The following is a 14023-nucleotide window of genomic DNA, read 5'->3' on the forward strand; positions in this document are numbered from 1 at the left end:
CTTAGAGCATATGCTTCCTACTTTGCTTGATTCAAAGGGGACTAGTTTACCGTAAGGAAACTGGCAAATCACTCAAAGATGTCAACATCCCAGAATAAGTCTTGTAGTCCAGCTCCATGATGGGAATGTTGGCACTTATCACCTACCTACCAAGGATACCGTCAACTTTTATGAGAGCCATAACAGATGACATGCACACACACCTATACCATAATACAAATATCATGCAACATGGCTGCTGTTGTGCCCAAGGACTTCAAGCATTACATCTGCCAAGTGAACAAGCAGATTTTTGCCATCCAGATCACAGAGTCCTCTGGGTGATGATGGGGGTGCTAGACACAAAGCTGTCATTATTTGGCCATAGTCCTGTGATTTTCATCCACCATTAGATTCATACATAGCAGTATCTTGCCACCCTTAAAGACTTAGGTGACAGTAAAAGACTTAAAGACTTAGGTGACGCGGGTGGCGCTGTGGTCTAAACCACTGAGCCTAGGGCTTGCCGATTGGAAGGTTGGCGGTTCAAATCCCCACGACGGGGTGAGCACCCGTTGCTCAGTCCCAGCTCCTGCCAACCTAGCAGTTCAAAAGCATGCAAAAAAAAGTGCAAGTAGATAAATAGGTACCGCTCCAGCGGGAACCCTCTTGGCCAGTAAAGTGAGATGAGCACCACAACCCCAGAATCGTTCATGACTGGACTTACCGGTAACTGTCAGGGGTCCTTTACCTTTTTAAAGATATTCCACTTATCTGGTTGTATTAAAATATTCCACCTGCCTAAGTCTTTGGATCTGGCAAGCAGTGTTAGCCATTGCCATCAGCAACTGAAGAGGTTCATATGGTTGTGTATAAAGGAATGGGGAGGAATTCAGTTTAGTTCCCATATATATTAATAACAACCTACCTTAATTGTGCTTCCTGAACAGTATGTGAACCCATCAAAATTTGTACTTCCCAATTTTGCAATAGAGTTCTCCAACCAAAGAATGTGTACAGAAATGAAAGAATATTAGTGAAAACGCAAGTGAAAATACAAAAACACATTACACTAAGGGAAATAGAACCACATAAAATGTGCATGTTAGTCAAAACTGCATGCAAATGTGGCTATTGGGAGAAATGTATACTGAAACACTAGTGAATTTTCACGAGGACTTTAAAAAAGTCACAAGCTGATGCGGAAATGGGCTGAACCAAACTTAAGATTTGGAAAAAATGAGAAACGGAGAGAAACCAAAGCTGACAGTTTTGTCCATTGTGTGTGGCAACATCCCTGTTCCACAAAAGTCCCCAGCCTAATGTTCATGTAACACCTTTCATGCTAACAGCACAAGGTGCTTTCCATAAAAAAATAAAAAATCAGCTAACTGAGGTTTAAAATTAAATTCCCCCAAAAGCCATTTAAAAGCAAATACGTTAACGCATCTCCTCCTCCTCCTCCTCCTCCTCTCCTGCTTTCATACCTTCTCCCTTCCACCCCCACCCCATCTCCCAGCGAAGCAAGCATACTCAATCTTTTTTGTCTCAGCAAATGGCTTTTAAGTTCCTCTCGTTCCCTCTAATTTATATTATTTTAATTATTGAATAGCCCTCTCACTCATCGCCTGGAACATTAACGCATTTTTAAAAGGGACCTAGGAAAATCAAACTCCATCAGTGATCTGTTTTTCTGTCTCAACTAACAGCCTCCAGCTCTCCCAGGAGACCCAGCGTTTGGCTGCTGCTTACTGGGTAAAGGGATTGAGGAGGGGGAGAGAAAATCATGAAGAGAGAGAAAAAAAATGATGTCTTAGAAAGAAACAGATACCATTTGCTAATGCTGAAATTGTGCACCTTGGGCAGAGAACACGCTTGTGCTTTGTGGATATTACATTGCAGCTGCTTCAGCATTTGCATGATATTTACATTTATCTATGCTTCTCCCTGTATCTGTGTTGCTGCTAAGGGGTTTTTTGTTCAAACAAACTTTCTAGCCTAGGGAGGTTCCTATGTATAATAGGTGCTCAGCAAGAAAATATGGTAATTATAAAGTCTTCTTATTTCTGTTCAGCTTGTATAGAGGTGGGGGCACAAACTGGAGTAGATTAAACCTGACAGCAAAATGCTCAAATGCTGCTATTTGGGTCAAATATTGCTCTTCGGCCATTTCTGCACCCTGATCCAAAAAACGATGGCAGAATCCACCATGTTATCTATGAATTGGCTTCAGAGCCACAATTGCATTCATAGGCATTTGCATAGTCTTCCCCACAACATTTGCATATTCAGATTATTTAAACCTTTTCACTGTCAGAATAATCTTATTCTTCATACCAAACTCTATCCATTGTCGCAGTACTATAACCCTTTCGCATCAAGCTATTTTCATCCTGGCTGCATTAAAGCTTTAATTCTGCCTACCTACAAGGGAACAGCCATTTTTTGCAGCCTTAAAAGGTGGGCTTTGAACCCACTAGTCTCAGCTCACTAGTCTATCCACTGAACCACACTGAATCACTTTTACATGACTGGTGTCCCATTAGCTCCCTTTCAGTCCTCTGGTTCAGAGACTGATTTAGCGATTGGTTACAGCACAGCAAACGATGTTGTTTTGCAATTTCATATCTGAGTTCTTCAAAACTCCAGGATGAATATCCGGTGCTCCTGGTGACTTATTACTGTTCATTTTATCAATTTGCTCTAAAACCTGACACATCAATTTGTGGCAATTCCTTAGATTTATCACTTCAAAAGAATAGCTCAGGTGTGTTTCTCCCCAATGCCTTTTGCAGCAAAAGCTGAAGCAAAGAATTCATTTACTTTCTCTGCAGTGTTCCTATCTTCATTGAGTGCACATTTTACTCCCTGATGGTCACAGCTACAACAGCTCTCCTGCAGCTTTCTTCCTTCTAATGTACTTTTCAAAGAATCTATCATTTTTGTTATATCATATTATGTCCTACAAATTCCCGACTGATCAGAATTATTAAAATCTTACATTTAGTTCACAAAAGTTTGTGCTCCCAGCTATTCTCCTGAGCTTGGCTATCTAGTCAAGTTGGCATTAAGGGTGGGGTGCCTGTGCCTATATGCAGTGGGCTACTAGGTCCTTGCCAGCATCTGGCCCTTCAAGTAAGTCCTGATCCACAACACCAGGCAAGGCTCTTGAGGAAGCCAAATTTGGACACTTCCAGGAGGCTCCACTTATAAAAAAATGAGGGGGGGGGGTCTAGCCTAGGGCAGAAGGAAGGGAGCGAAGATAGGGTGGATATCAAAACCTCAGAAAGATGGGGGAAGAACCCCAGTGGAGACACAGGCTGGCATACCTAGACCCCTATGTGAGACTCCTGCATAGAGAGTATGGAGACTTGGCCTTCCCTCCCATGCCAGAGGCAACTTTCAGGCTCTCTCCCCAAGTCCCATTGGGTGGCTCTAGGATCCCCATGGGTGCCTCCTTGGGGCCCAAGGAACCAATTTCCTCCCAAGCTACCTCACCTGTCCAACAGCACTGGGAGTGCACCATGTGGGAGGCCATGAAGTCAAAATCAGAGGTGAGAAGCAGTATTGTTTCTGAATACCAGTTTCTGCTTGGGTTCTGCTTTAAGGTTTCCCCACAAGCATCTGGATGGGAAACAGGATGCTGAACTAGATGGCCCATTGACCTAATTCAGCAGGCTCTTATGAGTGCAGAAGGTCTATTTTCAAGGCAGAAGGTTGACCCTTCAAGGGCTCTAGTGCTCAGAAAGAGGGAGGCGGTAGAAGTAGAGGTCCCAAAGGTTTTAGTTTACCTCCAACCATTCTTGGGTCAAGTTGCTCTCTTGGTGCTCTCCATGGTGCTGTGTCAACTGACCTGCCTTGCTGCCATTTCCCATGAGCTCTAATACTGACCAACCTTAAGAAAGCAGAGTCAGAATCAGTAGCTTAGCCTTCAGCAGCAGTGGAGAACCTCCAGCAGGCAGGCCTAATGATGCCCTCCAGGCCTTCTCATTAGGCTTGCAAGGTTGTAATGAGCAAGCCACCTGACATTGTGTGTGTGGCTCAGGTAAAGACTCAACTTTGTGAAAAAGGCAGGGCTTGCATGTGCTGCTGATCAACAGAGTCTGCAAAGTCCTATAGAGGCAAAGGGAAATGCTTGCCAAGCGCTGATGATCAGCTGGTTGTCGGCGCTTGCAAAGCACTGCTCCTTTATCCACACAGTTTGATTTCAAGCTGTTTGGGCAAAGGAAAATGGATCAGCTGATGTGATTGTGATGTCAAGCGACTGACAGTGAGGCCACCCATCAAACTTGGTCCACAGAAGGGGAGGTATGGATCTGGCCCACTGGCCAGATCCAATCCCCCACCTCTGGTCTTCAAAGAAATCCATATTACTTGCCCCCCACACATGCACATCAGCCCATCTCTCAGTGTTGCTGTAGTTCCTACCCTATCGTCTGGAATAAGTACTGGAATATGGTGCAGGCAGTAATATATGACATACTGAGAAATGATGAGGTGATAAGGTGAAGGCCACATAAGCACTTCCCATGGGCCTGACATCTCACGTTGCATCAACCAATCACATTTTATTCCTATTTGTTTGACAATAGAGTCTGTACCATGACTACTTAGCAGGTAGCTGCCTCTGTTCTGAATGATAAACGTGTCAAGCTATGGCAATCATTCAGCTATTAGGAACTGAGAGAAGATGTGATTTCACACTTTGGGTATATAATCCGCAGCCCCATTATCCAATCATCTGCAATAACTGGTGTCAGGATGATATATATTAATATGGTTTCATATACTATCTATTAATGGGTTGGAAAGCAGATAAGTTGAGAGCATTAGTCTGTACAAGACAACCACGCAGAGGCTTCTGAACATATCTTAACATTACAATGGAAGTGGAAGATGGTTGAGATTTATCATGAGGCCATATTTTATGAAAGAAAGAGTCGTCATTCACCATTAGCAACTAATTCAACTGGATGAAAGAGTGTTCCCATTGCCTGTTGGATTATTTATGTGGCTCAGTTCCAGTCCTGCCACATATCCACTGTGCAACCTGGGACAAGTTTCCTAAAATGCTCTTTGCAACAATGTAGCAGAAATTGGGCACTCCCTCTCAGTTTGAACCGTGTTAATTATCCATTTAGCATTTAATCGTAGTAGCCAACAAGTGCTCATGCCCCTCAGAATGCCAACCCTTCTTCAAAGGGGGAGCATTTTTACACACCCCAACTCACCCCTCATTTTCTAACCATCTTGTTATAAGGCTATACAGATATTCCTCCCTCCCCATCACCCACCTTTCTTATCCGTCTTTCCTGTTCAGTCTAAGTTGGGAGATGGCAGCATCAATCTCTCAGTCGCAGCACATGCAACATACTGCTTATTCTTACTGAGCACCACATCAGCATAGTAAGTTACAACTCAGCCTCTGTAAGACAATCCACTGAACGGCAGGACTCTCTTAATGTCACACTCAACTTGCTCTTTCCTATCAAATGCACAGCTGCTTGCCATAGATTGCTCGCATATCCTATGCTCATTCCAGGCACATTGTAAGGAGCACAAATAAAAATAAGGTACCCCAACATGCTGAACTTACCTACATTGGAATGCAGTCAAAACTGCAAATAAAAATTAAAATGCTGATAGATTTCCATGCAGATTAAAAAAAATACAGATGTGGAGAATTGAACTCAAGGCTGGAAAAATGAAATTGACAGATCCTTCTTTCCCTACTTGAGACAGGGCTTTTCCTTCTGCAGCCCCCCAGCTGTGAACTCCTTCTGGAGAGGGGTCAGGCTGCTCCATCTTTACCTAACTTTAGGTGCGCTGTAAACATACTTTTTTTTTTCCTCCCTGGCTTTTGCTGGATTCTAAACTTCATCCTTTATATTTGCTTTTTTTCTGTTTTAATTCATGCTTTCATAGGTGTGGTTGTTTCCATGTTGCTTGTTTTATATTGGCTACAACCCTGGGGGCAGGAAGGCAATTAATAATAATAACACCAGCAGCGGCAGCACTGCATCCATTCGGCAGCTTCCTCACATACAAACATGCACCTGATTTTAGGGCACAGGAACAAATAGCAAGGTGCTTTGTTTTGCTGACACTTTACCAGCACTAGCTCCATTCTACACTACTAATACTGTATTTGGTCACAGTGTCATCACTATGCAACCTGGGACAAGTTCCCTACACAGTGGGGAAGAAGATATCCTAAGCCCCACTCAGCAAAATGAATTGGTGAGCCTCCAAATGTAGCAGGGCTGGCTTCACACATTTGGATGGAAGTGTGAAGTAATACACATTATCATCTAAAGAAGTGGAGCCAGAAGACCATTAAGTCCAGAGTCTAAAATTACTTAGCTGCGCCACTGTATCTAGTCCCCACGCTATGGCTAGCTCTGTTCTGCTGATATGCTGAGGATTTCACATACTCACACTTTTCCCCTGCAAAGAGTTTCTGCTGCCACTGCTCCTGTGTCAGAAATGTTCCGGTGGGGGGGGGGGGAGAGGCAGGGACATTTCCTTTCCTCCTTTTAGAAGGGTACTTATATGCTGGTGTGCACAGAACGTTTTAATTTTTAATTTAAACATTCTTATTTAAATTTAAAAATATTATCAACTAGAGCCAGGTTGCCCCCAAGTTTGGGGCGGTGGTGCGTTTCATACGCATGTGATGTCATGTGAGCGACACACAAGTGGCATCACGTCATCCAGAGAAGGATAAGCACACTGCTGGAGCTGGCTGGCTTGATGCCCTATGTGCCGTGCGTGGGACATTGCATGTGTGCACAACATGCCCCTTTCCAACAAAGATTAAGGGGGCTGGAGACATGTCAGCCACCTAGAGTTGGCACGCTTGACTATAGCTAACTTCACCCTTATCCCATCAAAGTCCCCATAGCTCTGCTCCAGCTATGACAGGAAGCCCTTCCACACACATACACTTTCCCCTTAAAGCAGGAGTACCGTAGGAAACCCATGACCCTCCCAATGTGATTGGATTCCATTCCCCATTATCCCTAGCCAGCATAGTCAATGGCCAGAGATGATGAGACTTGTGGTTCAGCAACTGTTTCCCCATCCCTGTTGTAAGAGCTCCTGCCACTGGTACGGCTTAGCAAAAAGAGACAAAGTCTGTTGCTTCTTCCCCTACCCTAACCCTGTCCTACTTTAGCATTAATTCCAAAGTAGATGAAAAGAATACTAGCAACAACAGCACAGGTTCCTGCTATAAGCTTTTTTTTTCTAGAGCCCATGGCAATATTCCCAGCTCCCAAGCGGCTTGATTTGTAAATCGCTTTGGGTTGCCCTGGGCAAGATATAAAGCAACTAACAAATTCAATAAATCATATTAATAAATAGAGTGCAGTCCCTACAAAGTTTGAAGATGTCAGGCATGCTGAATCTCAGAACCCCTAAAACTCATTTTAAAAAAAACATACCACCTGGACATGCTCTCTTGCTCTCCCTCCTCTGGAGTGGTTTTTGCAAGGTGGGCCTGACGTAGGCAGGTCTAATGCTGGCATCCATAACAACGGCATAATCTACCTTTTTATTTGGAAAGGCTTTATATGTACTTGCTCTCTCTCCCACAAAGGGTCACCGACTGTACAAAGTATCCCCATCTGCCAAACAATTCGGAGAACACAATGAAAAGGGATGTTTCATTCAACAGTGGCCGTGACCTTCAAAGAATTTATGCATTAGTAAGAGTTGAATCGATGAAAACTCCACTGCCCACCAGAACTCTTTCAAATGCTTTAAACAACCCACTGTGAAAGAGTCCTCTGGATTTTTCCTATTTTGCAGCCTCTTTGTACTTTGAGTCTTGTAAGTATCCATTCGGAGCAGAACTACTTGAAATGGCTGATAGCACTTGCAGAAAGAACACATGACAAGACGAGATATACCAAGGCAGCTCCATATCTTATACTAGTTTGCATGTGGATGTGAGAACTTCGCAGATGTGTATGCGTACAGCAAGCAAAAGGAGTATTCAATTAGCACACACTTTACTCCCTCTAATGCCCTGCCTCTCACTGGATGAAGAGGAGGAACTCAGAGATTGTGGTTTCTGCCAAAAGCTTTAATGCTCAAATCAGTACACTGCATAGGCAATGCAACAGCTAAAGGCAAAGCAGGTGATATGTCTTGCCAAGCAAGCTAAGGCATTGATCCAGTGAGTGACATATTCCCTTGGTTCCTGCTTTAAAAGATGGGGCAAGCACAGCTTTAGTGAGGGAAGAAAGAGACAACTTCAGACTGGAGGGTGGGTCTGAGAGTGGGTGGGGTCTGTTTGCACCAATGCTAGTGTCACAGAGTGTGCCAGCCACTCCTCACACAGTCCAAAGTTGGCATTAGCTCTTGATCACCAAAAACAGACTTGGAAGATTATCATCTCCACAGACTTGGCTGAGGGTCAGGCCCAATGTCAGTTCATGACATCCAGAAACATCTGGAGGGCCAAAGGATCCTCACACCTGATGTATATAAACATATGAAGTAAACCATATGGAGAGGCAATTGAACTTTTTTGCAGGTATCTCTCCTCCAGCTGGCAGGAACCTCACGAAATGCCACTCTGATTCCTTTGGCATCATCTGCTGGGGCAATATTAGCCAGGATTATAAGCTTGGAGGTTTGGAGGACAGATATTGAAGATTCACCTCACTCTTTACAGGTTTGACCAATCTACAATAATATAAGAGCAGCCTAGTTCAAACATTTAAATATCACAGTTGGGAAATCAATTGGATATTTGATTAACTTTTTATTAGAGGCAGGTCCCCCTACACCTCTGAAAAGTGGCCTGTTTTGCCATTAGAGTGCCAATTTTAAGGAGAAAGGTTTGTGGGGATTATAAATTAAATTCTTCAGGGAAGCAAACTCTTTTCTGACAAAATACATGGTTTGAATAATCACTTTAACTGTGTAAAGCATTTTAATGGCTTCACCTACACAAATTAATAATATTCGTATTCATAACATATGGATCCATACAGTTGGCATGGCTATGGACTCTCTCTCTCTCTCTCCCTGGGGGCATGACTATGGAGGGTTCCTGCACTTTAGAATTTACCACTGCATTCCAGCTGTTGTTTCCACCACTATGGAACTGTGAGACACAATTTACAAGGACATTAATCCACAGCACATGTATGGGGTAAATTTCCATCCCAGGGATTTTATCTTGATGGATTTGCCTTTGAACTTCTCTGACACCTGGCAAAATGGCTCACTCTGTCTAAGATACTATGGAGACTTGCTGTGCTAAAAATCCTTCTGCTTCCTGCATTTCACATCACCTCCCATGGCATCCTTGAGAATACACCTATGTGTGTATGTGAATAGAGCCCAGTAGCCAGACACCAGACTCTAGCCTGCTTTGTTTAGCAGGTAATTTAGAGCCCAGGGTGGTATGTCTGCAAAAAAAAAAATTTTTGAGCAGCACTGTGAACAATGCAACAAAATGCCTATTAAAGAAAGAACATCAAACTTCCCTCAAACAGTCTCTCACATCACTGTAATGCCGCAAGAGGGTAGGTTTGAAGGTGAGGTTTGTGCTTCTTGACCTCTCAGTTTAGAGTCTAACAAATCCATGCACTTTGGAACCTCACAGCAAGAATAAACACAGATCTATGAGCACTTCCCACTTACAACATAAACTGCCTAACTTTTCAGCTAAAGGAAAGTTTGGGTGTAAGCTTTTACTGGGTCCATGGAACAGAACTAGGTAATTCTGAAAGCATGATCAGCAGGAGATATTGACTATTTGCAGCTTAGAAGGGGCTTACATGCTCTACCGGGGTCCATTTAGGGAAGGTAAGAAGGACATTTTTCTCATCACCCCAAGTTTTTCATACTCCATTCAATTAAGAATATGTATGTGTGTGTGTGTGTGTGTGTGTGTGTGTGTGTGTGTGTGTGTGTGTATCTGTATATATACATGGCTCTCTTCTTCTCATTTAACTCCTACAACAACCCTGTGACATAAGTTAGTCTGAGAGGCAATTACTGGCCAAGGTCATGCAGTGAGCTTCATGGCCAATTGAGGATTTGAACCCTGGTCTCCCCAGTCCTAGTCCAACACTCTAACCACTGCGTTATGCTGGCTCACTGCCAGAGAAAATAGATGGCAACACACAGCAAAATCCAGTTGCTTCTCATACCAGAAAGGGTATCCGCCCTCCCAAAAAGACTCTGCAAACACCCTGGAAGTGTTCTGTACAGGTATTTTCTGACATTTCACAGGCTCTCGGCTTTAGTAGACTTATACACACAAAGATTTCATGCAAATAATGAAGTAAACTCATGCCTACAAAAGCTCGGGACATAATACATATATCAAAAGGTATCAAATGATTATTTGTTTGTTTGCTAATCTTAGTTCTAGAGAGAGGAAGTCTGCAGTCTTCTGCACATTTACCTGGGAGTAAATCCCATTGACATCAATCAGACTTCCTTCTGAGTGCATATGCTTGGAATTTCTCTGTTAGTAACAAATAACGCTTACACCCTGTGTCTTGTTTTCATATGCAAATAGAGGCAGTAAATAGAAACGCAAATATTTTAATATTTCTTTGTCTGACATCTTCAGAATACACAAAGAACAGTATTAATTAAAATAATACCCTTGAAACAACCATTCAACGAGGGAGTTCTAATCCACAGCACAGGAACTCATCAAGGTTCTCAGCACTGGAAGCTGGCAGAAGAGAAAAGTCTTTGCCAGTTTTCCTGAATGGTCCTTAGAGCCACTGTAGCCACAGTAATGTTACTCATTACAAAAGAAAGTGGCTGCTTCTGGCATTTGCAGCCACGGGAAGGTATTTAGGTGGCTTGCTGAATGCACCTGAGCATTTGCCCAAGTGCATAAAGTGTTGCTACTGAGAACGAAACATCTGGACATGTTTCATGCAAGTATTGCCTAGTTCAGCTGGACCACAAAGGCATCTACAGTACATGGAACTGTACTCTTAAGCAACCACTTCAGCAGCCTGTAGGTGTGGAAAGATCTAGCCTTGTCACAGGAGACCTCTGGCAAGCTACAATTCAGAGTAAAAAGAGAAAAATAATTCCATTCAAAGAAAGAATGCATTCCACATCCCAAGGCTTACTAAAGTTGCAGGTAGCTATGTCACTCCACCAGAGTCAAGAGCAACAGTGGGTAGGGTAGCAACCTTATTAGCACCAACCTCTCCCTGAGGCTGAGAGGTGCCATCCCTTCAACACACACCAGATTTGCTGTCAAATGTGAGAGCTTCTTGGATAAGGTGCTCTCTTGAAGGCCCCCATGCTGCCTGGGTGCTCTCCCCCTTTCTCACACCACCCTGGCCATTCTGCTCTCCTCCCACATGGAGTCCAGAACCGTTCTGGGCAGATGGAGTGTGGCTTCAGCCTTGGCCGGCACAGTGACTCATGGCACATTTCCCCATGCTGCTGCAGATGCCTCCTCACCCCAATCATCCAATGGAGCAGCACTACTCTGATCTTCTACTCTGGAGCCCACTGATACATACAAACATAGTTCCAGTGCCAAACTGGAAAAGAGCTCAAGAGCAGATGCCTTAAGGAATTAGGCAGAATGACAGCTCCAACACAGAAGAAGAATGTGGCAAGAATTCAACTGTCCACTGACCAAATTAATAAGTAGTATTCAATCCTTTTTAAATGAAGGGCTGAGAGGTCAGGCACTGAACCCATCGTATCCATGACTATTCATGACTATTAACCGAAAAAATGGGTAGGAAACTTAAGGCTTCAGGGGATGAATGTGACCCTCCAGGCCTCCCTTGGGACTTTCCCCAGACCATACCACATATCCCCCCCCCACTCGCCTTGCCTCTCACACCCTCCTCGAGTGCCTGGCTGGCTGGAATGTGTCCTTGAACTTCCCTGGATGGAAGCAGGGACATTCCCTGGATGGAAGCAGGGAGGGTTTTCTGAGAGTATGCGGAGAAAGCATACTGTACAAAGGCAAATGTTTATATTCATTGCTGTGCCCGCTTTTGCCTCTGGCAAAAGGGCAGCCTCCAGTGGCATGTGGCCTTCAGAAGGTTGACCAGAAGAGCATGTGGCCCCTCAGGCTGAAAAGGGTTTCCCACTCTTGATATGAAATTTGCCAAATGTCACTTGCTCCCATTAGACCCATACTGTAGATACTGATATTACAGTACAGAAACCACTGGTTTACATTGGAATGTAAAACACATCAGCAATGTCAGGTATGCTGCCTTACACAGTGAGTCTGCCACATGAGTAGTAATTCCATGAACACAATTATTTTCTCTTAAGAGGAACACACCCCCTCTCATGATACACTTTGCAATTCCACCCAGCAGTGTTTTTTAAACAAAATTGTAGTTTGGGGGGTGGGGATATGTTGCTGTCAATGTGACTGAGGATTTTTTGTATGATAGGTACGAGATAATTCTTCTGGGTAACCTAGTGCTGGATATTCTGAGGTAAATTAGGCCAGGGAGATGTCCATCACATGCCCCTCGAGCCAACTGCATCCCCCCAGGGTCAGAAATTACCACATGCATTAGAAGAAGGTCTTTCCCCTCATGCTGGTTTATAAACGCTTTCATGGAGCAAGTCTCTCGTTCTCCACACCCCCTCACCCTCCCACAGCAGCTTCTGGGATACACGCAGCATGAATATTCTTCTCAGCTGTAAAATGAACCATATAATTCCCTCCACCCTTCTCCACGCCGAAGAACGCCCTCCCCACAATATCTAATGGCACCGGCTCACCAGCTTTCCCTCACACAAGTGGCAGATGCAGAAGTGGGGAGGGGAGAAACCCTGCTCAAAATATCATGGTTGGAAGGGAGAGGAAGGGTCAGCCTCCCCAAGGGAGACAGGGAGCTCTTTAAACACCCACAGAGACGCAGAAAGAGATTCTGTTCTCCTCCCTTTTCCCCGCCAGGGAGCAAGAACTTAGCCTGTATAATTATTGTAAAAACTACTTTAATGTTTTTTCCACTTAACAGTCGCTGGTGGTGATTTTAGCAGCTGCAGCAGGAAGGAGAAAAAGGATTGAATTGCAAATGATCCTGTGCAGTGAAAGGAGGGGGCGGAAAAGGAGAAGAGGAGGCTCACACTCGCTTACCTTGAAGAGGCGCAATATGTTGGCCACCATAATGGAGACGGAGCTGCCGGAAGCGCCAATCACCCCAACCACACGCTCTGGCTTGGTGATGATAGGTGGCCCACCATTGACACAGCGCACCTCTGTGCTGTCCTTCTCAATCAAGGCCTGGACAAAGGTGAGGGACTGTTCCAAGGCATGGGTATCTCGAGAGCAGGTGTCAAGGATGCGAGCCCCCAAGGTGATATTGGGGAGTAAGTCAGGATCGTTGTTGATGCGATCCAGAGCAAAAAGCATAGCCTCTAGGCGGTGAATCCCCTTCTCTTTCTTCAGCTCACCGCATGCCTTGCCCTCGGAGCCCCTCCCATGGACAGGGAAGAGGCCTCCAAGGGTGATATCCCCATCAAGACGGATAGAGTTCATGAGGGGGTGTCCTTGACCTTTCGGTTTAGCTGAGCTGACTGGATGGTACCACCAGTCACAGCAGACACTCAGGAATAGGCAGAAGGAGAGTTGCTCCATGCACAAAGATCCCCAGTTCTTCCCAATCATTGCCAAAGACCCCTTGAAGCTCAACCCTTCCAACCTAAAGACCCATGGAGATCAGGGACTCTTGTCATCAAAAAACCTCTTAGCTTCGCTGGCTTGGAGACTGGTTCCACATTGAACTCTGGAGAGGGGAGAGGAATAACCTTCAAAGGGCCGATGCTGAAAGGGGAAATTGATCGGTGGTCTTCTGAAGGGGACAAACCATGGTTCTCTTCCCTGTCGCTTTTCTGTCAAGATTTCCAGTCTACTCCAGTATCCATTCCAAGGCAGGTGGTGAAGAAAGTGCGGAGTTCGGAGGCGTTTACAAGGTCCCCTTTCCGGTCCTCTGGAGGATTGCAGCCAGGCAACTAAAGAAGGGCTTCAGGCTTTGCATAACTTCACATGGAGATGTATATCCCT

At 44.6% G+C, this 14023-nt stretch overlaps 1 protein-coding gene across 1 annotated transcript in view; it reads right to left on the reverse strand.

Moving 5' to 3' along the window:
* GRM4 (glutamate metabotropic receptor 4) overlaps positions 1-13627 on the reverse strand; it is a 241850-nt gene extending 228223 nt beyond the window's left edge. The window contains exon 1 of the mRNA XM_035122273.2: positions 13097-13627. Within this exon, the coding sequence (XP_034978164.2) occupies positions 13097-13627 (531 nt within the window). The remainder of the gene's footprint in view (positions 1-13096) is intronic.
* Between the last annotated feature and the right edge of the window lie 396 nt (positions 13628-14023).

This window comes from Zootoca vivipara, chromosome 7 (genome assembly GCF_963506605.1).
Source record: "Zootoca vivipara chromosome 7, rZooViv1.1, whole genome shotgun sequence".
In the NCBI taxonomy this organism is placed as follows: Eukaryota; Metazoa; Chordata; class Lepidosauria; order Squamata; family Lacertidae; genus Zootoca; species Zootoca vivipara.